The sequence below is a fragment of the Copidosoma floridanum genome, unplaced genomic scaffold, assembly GCF_036245765.1.
Source record: "Copidosoma floridanum isolate Cflo_tuat_1 unplaced genomic scaffold, Cflo_Japanese_pri ptg000001l, whole genome shotgun sequence".
Lineage (NCBI taxonomy): Eukaryota > Metazoa > Arthropoda > Insecta > Hymenoptera > Encyrtidae > Copidosoma > Copidosoma floridanum.
In genome coordinates, this window is record NW_028321878.1 from 14,010,744 (window position 1) to 14,023,043 (window position 12,300).

Genomic DNA, 12,300 nt, shown 5'->3' on the forward strand with positions numbered 1-12,300 from the left:
TCATTGAAGATTATAATTTAAATCAAAATGTGGCAAGACAGTCAAGTGAAATTTGATGTACCTGTTTCGTAAGTGATTTAAAATAAGAGTGTTTAAATTATACATGAATTCATCCAAAATATTTTTCTACATAGTCTAAAAAATTATGGAACAGAACACGTTATTATAAAAAATTTTTATTTTTAGTCAAATGGACTTGAGAATTGGAGAACATTTGATTGATAAATTAGAAATGATTGAAGACACTAAAGGTAATGCAGGTGATCGTGGTTGTCTTATGATTACGAATTTAAGGATTATGTGGCATTCCATATCTCATCCACGTGTCAATCTGAGTAAGATGGTTGAATAAAAAAAAGATTCACCTACAACTTCCAAACTCCATGTAGTAATATGTTTTAGGTCTTGGCTTCAATACATTTTTAACGGTCACAACAAAAATCATAAGTACCGTTCGTATTCAATTTATTTCTCCTACGTTTTCACTTAATCAAGACTACAAAAAAAAAATGTTAATTATAGATCTATGGAGGTACCACACAAGCCTTATACATTTTGACTTCGTTCAAAAATTGTCGGTACGAGTTTATTTTCAGTAACTTGGATGCTAAATGCACTCGACATTATACTTCAGTGATGGGTGTACACAGGGCTTATGTGTCATCAAAAATATACAGGGAATTAAAGTTGAGAGTCGGAATTATTTATGAAAAACGACTGAACGTGTTACCTCACGAAAGCGTACATGAAAATTTGCCAGGGGTTTGGAATTTATCATCTGAACAGGTAATGTACTTCTGAAAATAAAATATTTATTTTGTCTTTATCAAAACACCAACGTATTATAACATGATATTTCAGGGCAATGTCGGAACTTTGATTGTAACGAACATAAGAATCGTATGGTATGCTGAAATGAATCCACAATTCAACATGTCCATGCCCTACTTAACACTGGCAAGCGTAAGTCATTTATAAAAAAAAATTTAGAATTTCCTTGTTTGTACAGATACAGCATTTTTGATATTGCTTTGTATAAGATATAAAATTTAATTTTCATGATCCAGTAGTTTATAATCCTCGTCATTGGTATAACTTTCAGATACAAATAAAAAAGTCAAAGTTTGGACCAACGCTTGTAGTGGTAAGCACCGAAGCATCCGGCTCCTATGTCCTCGGGTTCAAAGTGGATCCAGTTGAAAAACTTTACTCCTTGCACAAAGACATTACATCCATCAGCGCCGCGTATAATAAATCACCCATTTTTGGTGTAGAATATATCTTTGAGCACCAGGTATACGTGATGATTAAAAATATAATTACAAATCTAAGAAAAACCTCAGTTTCACACGCTTATATAAAAATCGTATTATTTATAAATTATATTTTTTCCTTATGTACACGTTATTTTAATATAATTACAGTCAATGCCTCAGTCTGAGCAGGTAACTGAAAAATTTACAGAAGTTGAGTCTTCCGAGGACGACATATCAAACGTCTTCAACATGTATTTTGCTGAAGGCAGCACTGATCAGAGAAAACCGATCTTGGCTAGCCACTTGGGACTCGCAGCTGAAGAACCGCGAGAAGGAAGCACGCTAGAAACCCTTTGGGAATTGTTTCCAACGACTACCTCTACAACTGGTAAACAGTGACGCAGAAACCAAATAAAGTAAAATTTATTTATAATGAGTAGTTAAATAATGCTTTTATATGTATGTGTATAAAAATCTTTGTTTTTACATTTAAGAAGAAACATTTTATATATTACAAAACATTGGGAATAAAATTTTGTTCAGTACTCTCTTTCTCTCTCTCTTTTCATTATAAAGCAAATTTGTTTGCCGTCACACGAGGAAATACGCGTGTAATAAGCAACAACTGCATTTTACGCGTATACCTAACAGTTATTAAAAATAACAACATATGTAAATTTTTTTTTCTTTCTCGTTATTATCAGCAGATCTTAGCTCGGCCTACAGTTCAGCGGGGCATTCGACAGATCGGGTCGACCTTCGTTATCCTCTTGACCGTCGCCTTGACCGGGAGGAAACATGTAGGCTATGTTAAAAGGCATTAATTCGAATTGCTCTGAGTTCATGCGCAAGTAATTTGCAATCGCAGCCTCATTTGCATTCTTAACTTCCCAGACATTTTCAGATCCATCCTAAATTAAAAAAAAAATATATATGCTTATATTTTTTTGAGTTCGTGTCTCGTTATGGATAATGAGTTACGTTCAACGTCATGCTTTGAAATTGTCTTCTTTCCGTGCATATTGTTAGCCACTCCATTATTCTTCAAGTGTTAAAACAATGTTTTAAAAAGCCATATGACATAAAAATTAAAGTCAATAATTTAAATGTTACCCAAGGTTTAAACATAATTATTCTAATGAAAAATAAATAGGGTCTAGCAATACGTCACGAAATTTTTTTATACAAACTACAGCATACAAATTATAAAAGCGAACTAATTTACGTTCAATGGCTATTCTACTAGATAACGACAAATAATAAAAAAATTTCATTTTCTCGCAAGAAATGTTTTCCCGTTAAAATTAACTTTATTAGAATCAGTGAAGGATATAAAATATTATCAGTCACTCAAATAAACACAATTATTTGATTAGTGTAACAGACTATCGTTTGATGTAAGTATACATGATACAACTCGATATCAAAGATATGTTATTACCTCGGGTAAGGGACTCCACAGTCTTATCACTTGATCAATGCCGCTCGTAGCTAATAAACACATGGATGGATGAGGTTGTAGGCAATTCACTATCCTGGAATCTCCTTTCAAAACGCGAACTATGTTCGTCGTATACCGATCCCATGTGAAGAACGATCCATCGTCTGAGCCAGCAATGATAAACCGACTGTCTCTGAAACATGAAAATACGTACACATTTATTTAATTGATTAAAATAGAAAAAATATTTCCTTGCTATGTGGCTAGATGAATGACGTACTCTCCGAAAAAATTCGCCTCTTTAATGTCTGTGACTGTGTTACAGTGTCCGCACAATCGCACTTTAAAGTCAAGGGCATTTTTTTGCCATTCCTTTTCGTATTTTGAGATTCCTGATTCGTTGGGCTTACTGGATGTTGAATCATTATCAGAATTAAGCGCATCTTTTATGTTTTTTCTTAAATTTCTACAAGCGCCATTCTTTGTGTAGTCCGGAAACTTTTCCATAAAGTTTTCCATGACTGGGTGAGCTTCGTTGACCCTCTTCAGTTCGAACAAACATCTTGCTAATCTGTTGAGAAGTAGAAAAAAATGTAGATGTTTAACATGCGCAAAAATAATGGGAATCGCAAAAAAACAACAAAAAAAAACCACCTAAAGTGAGCTTTGACGTGATTTGGATCCAAAGCTAACGCGATTCGACAATCGCGTAATGCATCATAAGTATCTCCTTCCCTAAAATGTTTCAAAATTCATGATGACATTTTCATGAAATATAGAGTTTTAAATTAAAATCTAGAGTCAATATCAACGATAATGTTTGGAAACTATCAATAAAAATTCAAGTATGTAAATGTACACTCACCAAGCACGTTTCATATAAGTGCTTGCTCTATTAGCATAAAGAGTTGCTGAAGTAGGGCATAAACTAATGGCTTCATTGTACATCGAAGTAGCATCAGCGTAATGTTCGTCTTCAAAAGCTTTATTTGCCTGTTAAAAAAGTGATTGAAAAAATGAAAGACACCATTTTTATGTCCACACAACAAAAAAAAAGACATCAAAGAATCACGAAACAAACCTGTTGATGTATCACTTCAACTTCAGGACTCAACTGAACTACATTCATGGCTGATAAATCTTCAAGCACGAGTGCACTGTTATCGTTCTCTGAACTCAGTTCTTCGTCTTGGTCTCTATTATCGCTATCTAGATACATTCATCAGTACAATACATGCTACGGTATTAACGAAAAACCATCGATATCAGTACTGCGTACTGAGTAATTAATTATACGTCTCCAACATACCTATTTCAGCAGGAACAATAAAACGCCTTGAATTTCGGTGGTCATTGATATCGAACAAATAAATTTGCTCTGCACCCATATTGACTAGCAACTCATTTCCATCATAGCTAAACGTTAAATAAGTCGTGGAATACTTTTTACACTGACCTCGATTTTTCAAGTGACCTGGTAAGAAGCAAAAAAATTTGTACATCATAGAGGTAACAACTACTTGTCAGTAGTTCTCAAAATGTAAATACCTGCAACGAAGTATTGCACACAACCAAGTGGTACGTTATTGTCGGGATCACCATTTCCATAACCCAAAGAACTAATATTTGACGATCCAGATACGGGTCTCTGAGAATAAATAAATCAGCAAATTGAACAAACATTTTAGCAAAGAAAAAGCTTAATAAAATTGAAAAACACTGACCTGTGAGAGCTTAATCATCCTTCGGTCGTACATCCTGACATAGGCATCATTTGCTCCAACGGCAATCAATTCAGGCCTTCGTGGATTAACATTGATGCATTTGGCCTCTATGAAGCGGCCAAGATGATTGGTCAGATTGACGAGAACAGTGGACTGATCACTTAGCTTACACGAGTGAGATTGACGCAGATCGTACTGCATGACCAGACCATCCTCAGAGGCACTCCAAAAGAGGAAAGGCATCGCTGGTGCCGTCGCGATCCGCTTGACTCTTCCATAGTGGCAAGAGCAGATCAGTAACGTGTCCGAATTTGCAATGTTGTGCACGCGGATCTTATAATCACCTGCTCCGGTCACTAACACCGAGTCGTTTGACTTTGGCATAAACTTTAATAATAATTTTAGCATTAATAACGAGCACGAGGATGCTTTTTTTTTTTAACTAATTAGTTTTGTACTTGTAGCTTACAACTATTGCAGAACAGTTTAATGTATACACAAAATGAATGGAAAATGCATATTCAATAATAAACTCACAACAAGCAAGTAAAGTAAAACTAAGAAACTTTTACGTAACAAATCGTTTGAAATACCTTAACAGTAAAAATATTACCCCCATGACCAGTTTGCAGAGTCAATTTCTTTTGATATCGGAAAGGATCCCACAGTATAACTTGGTAATCATCCGAGGCTGAAGCCAAAGTTCTGAATATTCGAAATTTCATTGATTGTAGACATGATTGACATTCCAAATTAAATACTTTGTTACATGTAAACACAATGACACTAAGTAAAAGATAATTGCATTACTAACGTTCCACTTTCATTCCACTCCAAACAATTGACACAGCCCTCGTGTCCTTCGAGCTCCTTCTCAATCCCCAAGCGCTTCAGGAAGTTGGTTGTTACCTTTAGCCTGTGTGTGATTGTTGTGGACACTGAATTCTGCATTACCAATAATGAAACAAAAGCAACCGACCATCAATAAAATTTTCAACGAAAATAAGACAAGAGACAGTTTTGTATGGGTATGACAAGAAAAAAGGTGTTTGTATACGTACTCGTATCTCCCTTTTCCGCAGCAAGTCCACAACCCGGGGCTCGGCAGGTTTCTTTCTAGTCACGATCTCCATTGTATCAATAACACTGTGCTTTGTAACTTAAACTCTCGGACGACGAGGATGATGACGGGGACAATAACACAGCAACGAAAACAAACATATCCTCACCGAGTTAAATGGAAAAAAACAAAAAAAAACAAAAAAATTATGTAAGTACAATCCGCAGTACGAAAAGATTGCAAACGACAGAAAAAAAGAGCAAGTTAGATGAAAATAATAAACTTCAGCCGAATACTTATTATTCCCGAGTTTTACTGTGGCTAGCTTTGAGAGACTCCGATTACGATAATCTTGCAGGAGCTTTACGTGTAAATATGTAAATATACAAAAAATATCTTAAAAGGATCAGCGCCATCTAGCGAGTATGATTCCGAACTAAAAAATAACCATATTTCTTTTGGAAAAAATTCCCTAGGATAGTAAATTTTTCTAGGGAATTTTTTTACAAAAGAAATATGGTTCTTTTTTAGTTTTGAATCAGGCTCGCTAGATGGTGCTGTTCGTTTTCAACAAGTCGACTAAAAGTTACTGTCACTAAACATACTATGTCAACAAACTTCGATATTTTTTGCTGTTGTTGGCAATGCCAGTCAACTTGACATGCGGAACTCATCAACTCTGAGTTGACAACTCATGAACTCACCGACATTTCAAAGTTTACAGTTTACAGTTATTAGTACAGGTTGACGCTAGCGCCGCCCGACCATGCGGCGTTACCACGACCTACTTAACTTAACTGCTGCTGGTAGCATTTGCGGAATACAGCCTCTGAATTTATCATTTTGGTAAAGAGAGCGTGGTGTAAGATATAATTGAAGTTATCTATTTGTAGTAATTATCGTAATCACTACTAAGTAGTGCCATATGGTCGATTTTATTAAACCATATAAGTAGAATATCTATACTTTTGAAGGTCGATTTTCGGGTAAAACATAAATTGTACATTTGCCGCAAGTAGCACAAACTTTGTCAACTTTTTATTTTATCTTTATAAAATTAGTTGCGGCTGGTTTATAACCAACTACATGGCTCTAATATATAAGTAGTAATAATTATTTGGATCAGCGCCATCTAGCGTTGCGGATTTCTGAACCAAAAAGTGGCCTTAAACTTTTCAGCCAGAGCTTTAGCGCTTAGAGCCATTTAACCAATAATAAACCAGCCGCAACTCATCTTGTAGCTATAAAATAAAAAAATAACGATATATATGTTTTTGGCGGCAAGTTATTAATATATCTTTTACTCGAAAATTCATCTTCAAAAGTATAAATACATATGAGGTCAATTTTTGGTAGAAAATAAATTGTTAACTTGCCGCCAAAAACACATGTATCGTTATTTTTTTATTTTATAGCTTCGTCATGAGTTGCGGCTGGTTTATAATTGATTAAATGGCTCTAATCCTGAATGCTCTGATTGAGAATTTTAGGAGCCACTTTTGGCCAAAAAATAAAGACCGCTAGATGGCGCTGATCCAAATAATTATTACTACTCATAGCAGAGCCACATAATCAATTATAAACCAGCCGCAACTATATTGACAGAGAGATATTAATAAGTTTAAATTATTTATGCTGTTACAATTTATTTTCTACCCGAAAATCGACCTCCAAATTTACAGATATTCTACTTATTAATAAAATCGACCATATGGCACTACTTAGTAGTGATTACGATAATTACTACAAATAGATAACTTCAATTATATCTTACACCACGTTCTCTATACCAAAATGATAAATTCACAGGCCGCAAATACTACCAGCAGACCAACAAACCAAAATTAGTCATGTCCATCGCGTCCTGATGGTATACCTTACCTTAGGTAGACGCCTACCATACCAGCTCACTACCTAACACTTTAGACTGTCACAACACAACAAACCAAGTAGTTGACACTTTCTTTGATTAGTATGTAAATCGACTATTTTTTAGGTAACATATTGTTTTATTTGTTTTGAATAAAAAACACACTGATACATATTGTTAATTGTAAGAATTTCAATCAGACCCATATGTACTTAGGTGCAGTTTGATGTGTGTACAATACGTGTAACGTTTACTCCAGTATCTGCACGATTGATCTCACATCTGGCCTGTCAACTTACTTAAGTACAAGTATTAGTTTATTAGTTGAAGACGTTTATTCTTATAAAATGAGCATCATGTGCATTCAAGCGTATTTTTGAACAGTATAAGGACAAAGTGTAGACATGGAAAACACCAGTAACAAATTATGTTACATCTTTAGTTCATCTTTGGAAAAGAAAGTGGAGATAAAAATTGGTACATTGGAAGGGAAAAGATACAAACTAGAGTATGACCAACTACTTGATGACCCTCTTTTGAGGTATTCTGGATTGTTTGGATCAAATTTTGGTCAAGGTGATCTAACAGCATCCCTTCAAGTGTTTGCAAATGGAAGAGCACTGACTTTACCAGTGTTTACATCGTACAAGCACTTTACTTCTAGGTGGAATTGGAACCAATGGATTACGTTGCCCATTTCTTACGCTGATCTTCCCCGAACTGCACAACTATGTGTTTCTTTTTTCGATTGTGCTGGGCCAGGGAGAAACATCTTGGTTGGTCGTACAACAGTCTCACTATTTGGCAAGTATGGTGTGTTCAGACAAGGCATGCTTGATCTTAAAGTTTGGCCAGGAGAAACAGCCAACAGTTTTTCTGCCAAGTCTCCTGGTGTATCAAGAGATTACAAAAAAGATAAAATGCAGTGCTTAGCTAAACTTGCAAAAAAACATCGTTATGGTCAAATAAATAAAGTTGACTGGTTAGATAGACTCACGTTTCGAGAAATTGAGCTTATAAACGAGCATGAAAAAAGGACATCAAATCACTTGTACGTAACCATAGAATTTCCAGAAATCATCGTGGATGGTGTACTTTACGTTATCGTGCACTACGAGAAGGATGGAGATGAAGTGGTGCAACATCGATCACAACCTGATATTGTGATACTTCCTGACTATGAGATCTTGCAAGAAAACTTGGTGGAAGCTAAACATCATAAATTAGCTAGAAGCCTACGAAGTGAAGGTAGTACCAAAGAACTGAAACCAACATCAAATGTTCGAGATGCCTTGAATATTATACTTTCATATCCACCTACTACTGCATTGTCTACCGAGGAGCAAGACCTAATATGGAAATTCCGTTTCTACTTGTCCACTCAAAAAAAGGCTCTCACAAAGTTTGTAAAATGTGTCAATTGGAAAGTATTAGGGGAAGAGCGCCAAGCATTAGAAATGTTGTCCATATGGGCTCCTCCTGATCCCGAAGATGCTTTAGAACTACTTGGACCTGCTTTCACACATGTTGCTGTTAGAAAATATGCCATTCAGCGTTTAAACCACGCCTTGGATGACGATCTAATGCTATACATGCTGCAATTGGTGCAAGCTTTGAAGTATGAAGATTTTGATTATATTAAAAAAGTTAGTGAGTATCGAATGAGACCAGAAGAACAAACTAGTAGTAATAAAAGCGAAAGAACGGACAAAGAAGAGAAGGATCGCACTTTTTCGTCTTCTGCAATATTGGTGAGGGATTTCCAATGTAATGATCCTGAAGACAAACAGAATTTTCAAACAGATTTAGCAAGTTTTCTCATTACACGAGCTTGTCGTAATTCTACACTTGCTAATTACTTGTATTGGTACTTATGTGTTGAGTGCGAAAATCCAATAGATTCTCTTAGTAGTGCAAAACAAGATTCTCGAGTTGGAGAAATGTATGCCACTGTTAAAGATATGTTTGTAAATGCGCTTTCAAGTGGTAACAGTGTTTGGCAGGAGAGAAAAGCATTTTTAGACAAACAGAAAAATTTCATCGACCAATTGATTTCACTCACCAAAGCTGTGGCCAGAGAGAGCGGAAATCGTAAAAAGAAGACTGAAAGATTGCGTGCTTTGTTGTCCGACTCTGAGCCAAATTTCCGGGTCAATTTTTCAAATTTCGAGCCCATTCCATTTCCCCTTGATCCAGACATCTCAATCAAAGGAATTTCACCCAATAATGCGATTCTTTTCAAATCAGCTCTCATGCCCATCAAACTAACATTTTTCACTACTAATAACAAGGAGTACAACGCTATATTCAAACATGGAGACGACTTAAGACAAGACCAACTAATTTTACAAACCATAGCTTTGATGGATAAGCTTTTGAGAAGAGAAAATTTAAATCTCAAGTTAACACCTTACAGGGTCCTTGCCACTAGTCCAAGACATGGATTCCTACAATTCATTGAATCCACAACAGTTGCCGAAGTGGTAGCAAACGAAGGTTCAATACTAAATTTTTTTAGAAAGCATCATCCTTCCGAGAATGATCCGTATGGAGTAGCTCCGGAAGTACTGGACACTTACTTGAGAAGCTGTGCTGGATATTGCATAATAACATACGTTTTGGGTGTGGGAGACAGACATTTAGATAATCTTCTTCTTACAACGTCAGGAAAGCTCTTCCACATCGATTTTGGATATATATTGGGGCGTGATCCTAAGCCATTGCCACCACCTATGAAACTCAGCAAAGAACTGGTCGATGGTATGGGTGGAATTGGATCCGAAAATTATCACGAGTTTCGCAAGCAATGTTATACAGCTTACCTCCATCTGCGCAGGAATGCCAATTTAATTTTGAACCTCTTCTCCTTGATGGTGGATGCTAGTATACCCGATATCGCCTTAGAACCCGACAAAGCTGTTAAAAAGGTTCAAGATAAGTTACGTTTGGATTTGAGTGATGAGGAAGCAGTTCATTTTATACAAAATCTCTTGGACTTATCATTGACTGCTGTCATGGCAGCATTAGTCGAACAATTTCACAAATTTGCTCAATACTGGAGGAAATGATTTTTTGAATTACGTTTGCAAATATTTAAGTTTAATGGTTATTAATACACACTTATTAATTGTATTTTTTAACATAAAGAAGATTATTTTTAAAAATTTTTGAAACATTTTTTATGCACTATCCACAATTAACCATCCAGAAAAAAGTCAGCAATTTGTTTTTCGAAAGAAGTGCTAAATATTGTTAATTTAAAATGTTTTTTGTGTAAATTAGCTGCACATGAACGATTTTTGTTATACTTTGCAGCATTAAAATATTTAAAATATTTATTCCATGAAATATAAGTAGCCCTTTTGTTGATATTAATATACATTGTTTATGGGAAGTTTATATAATAAAGCATAAGTTTTTGTACATAGCGTATTTTCTTTAAAAAATTTAATGTGTGATAAATTGTGATTGTTAAATGAAAACGAGTGTCAAGTCTAAATTCATAGAGGAGAAATTTTTACTATTTGTATCATTCGTTTTTCTATAGCGATTAATCTAATAAAACAAAAAAACAAATTAACATGAATGACCATTAATCAATTGTATAATGTGTTATACTCAGTTTTCTATCTTAGGTGCAGCAGTTAAAGGGCACGAAGCAGAAAAATTAAATTTTTTTAGAAGCTTACAAAAAATAGTTATAAAAAAACACGTCTGAACATTACAGCCGTTACTACTAGTATTGAGACTCAAAATCTTTATTTATGCCAGTCATTTACAAAATTTAGTTGAGTACAAAATTTACTTTATTTAAATAAATTAAACAAAGCTAGCTCCTCAGCAAAAATTATCTTATTCATTTAATTATTTATCAAAAAGTAAAAAAAAGAAAACGACACAATAATAAAGTTAAGATTTGATACTATCATATCAATCTCCTAATAGTTATATTTTCAGTGATAATTTTTTTTTCTTTATAAAAATTAATTGGAAAAATGTGAATTTATTCCGTAAGTAAGAAACATTAAAAAATTCGTATGAACAGTTAATAACAAATTATAAAAATTTTTACCATTTACTTACAAATTTTTAATTCATTGATAACAAATAATATATGAGCTATAAATTGCAATCCTAAACAATCTTTGTAACTGTAAACTGTCTGTTTAATTTATTATTTTTTTTTTTTACTTTCCAAGACGTCAATTGTGACGCCAAAAAAGTCACTAATAATAACGAATAACAACAGTTGTTTAATATTTTGCTCTCGGTCTCACATCTAAACTTAATTATTTTTTATCATCGGTCTTTATCACTTATGATTAGTTATTAAGAAAATCGGTAAAGATTGAAGAAATTTTCTCATCTTAGCCTTTGCAATTACTTTGAATTTCTCCGCTCACCCCATTATTAAAAAATACCCTTTACCGATCTCATTTAGGGAGGAGTGCGAGGCAGGCTTTAAAATTTTATAGTATTACAAGTCGTCCTATAGAGTAATTTTTGCTAATAGACGTGCAAGCTCATCCGGAATCCGAACTCCAAATGGTCCAAAATTTGCGTGGTGGACGAATCGTGCCGAACAGCTCACAAGTTTACGCGCGAATCGCTTGAATTTAGTTTTAATATATTTCAACAAAAAATTTTACATCACAACTTACAATTCATTCAATTAATTTTTCTTTTTTTAAACAATCATTTTATTGGTAATGTGTTGCAGTTATTACAAATACATCGTACATACATGTACACGTGTGAAAGGGTGGTTGATGAGTTTTTTTTATTACAATTACCCATATGAAATGTTAAAATGTTTTTTTAATCTATACATTTTTGGGAAATTTTAGAATATTTACAACACCAAGTTGCACTTGCAGCCCTGGATAGGTACATACATACATCCTATGATTTTTCTTCATATTTCTTGCTATACCGTAAGAAAGAAGTTT

General features: G+C 34.4%; 3 protein-coding genes across 6 annotated transcripts; 2 read left to right on the forward strand and 1 right to left on the reverse strand.

The window, feature by feature from the left end:
* The first annotated feature begins 10 nt into the window (after positions 1-10).
* Positions 11-1,796, forward strand: BBS5 (Bardet-Biedl syndrome 5 protein). Its single transcript, XM_014354659.3, has 7 exons — positions 11-68; positions 187-335; positions 403-452; positions 523-786; positions 862-963; positions 1,103-1,294; positions 1,425-1,796. The coding sequence occupies exons 1-7, from the start codon at positions 28-30 to the stop codon at positions 1,653-1,655; spliced, it is 1,029 nt and encodes a 342-aa protein (XP_014210145.1). The 5' UTR covers positions 11-27; the 3' UTR covers positions 1,656-1,796.
* adp (WD and tetratricopeptide repeats 1) lies at positions 793-5,827 on the reverse strand. 3 transcript variants are annotated; one of them, XM_089591249.1, is made up of 13 exons: positions 5,778-5,827; positions 5,483-5,645; positions 5,236-5,366; positions 5,015-5,126; positions 4,422-4,808; positions 4,246-4,345; positions 4,007-4,171; positions 3,779-3,906; positions 3,563-3,690; positions 3,352-3,432; positions 2,978-3,268; positions 2,698-2,890; positions 793-2,167 (listed from the first exon to the last, which is right to left on the reverse strand). In XM_089591249.1, the coding sequence occupies exons 2-13, from the start codon at positions 5,552-5,554 to the stop codon at positions 1,967-1,969; spliced, it is 1,989 nt and encodes a 662-aa protein (XP_089447375.1). In that variant the 5' UTR covers positions 5,555-5,645; positions 5,778-5,827; the 3' UTR covers positions 793-1,966. The 3 variants fall into 3 exon arrangements, with proteins under 3 accessions (XP_089447375.1, XP_089447378.1, XP_014210144.2); XM_089591252.1 differs by having other exon boundaries at positions 5,798-5,817; XM_014354658.2 differs by lacking the exons at positions 5,236-5,366; positions 5,483-5,645; positions 5,778-5,827 and having other exon boundaries at positions 5,035-5,124.
* A 1,587-nt stretch (positions 5,828-7,414) lies between these two features.
* Pi3K59F (phosphatidylinositol 3-kinase 59F) lies at positions 7,415-10,585 on the forward strand. 2 transcript variants are annotated; one of them, XM_014354654.2, is made up of 2 exons: positions 7,415-7,477; positions 7,568-10,585. In XM_014354654.2, exon 2 carries the CDS (start codon positions 7,756-7,758, stop codon positions 10,417-10,419), a length of 2,664 nt encoding a protein of 887 aa, XP_014210140.1. In that variant the 5' UTR covers positions 7,415-7,477; positions 7,568-7,755; the 3' UTR covers positions 10,420-10,585. The 2 variants fall into 2 exon arrangements, with proteins under 2 accessions (XP_014210140.1, XP_014210139.1); XM_014354653.2 differs by having other exon boundaries at positions 7,420-7,477; positions 7,552-10,585.
* The last annotated feature ends 1,715 nt before the right edge of the window (positions 10,586-12,300 follow it).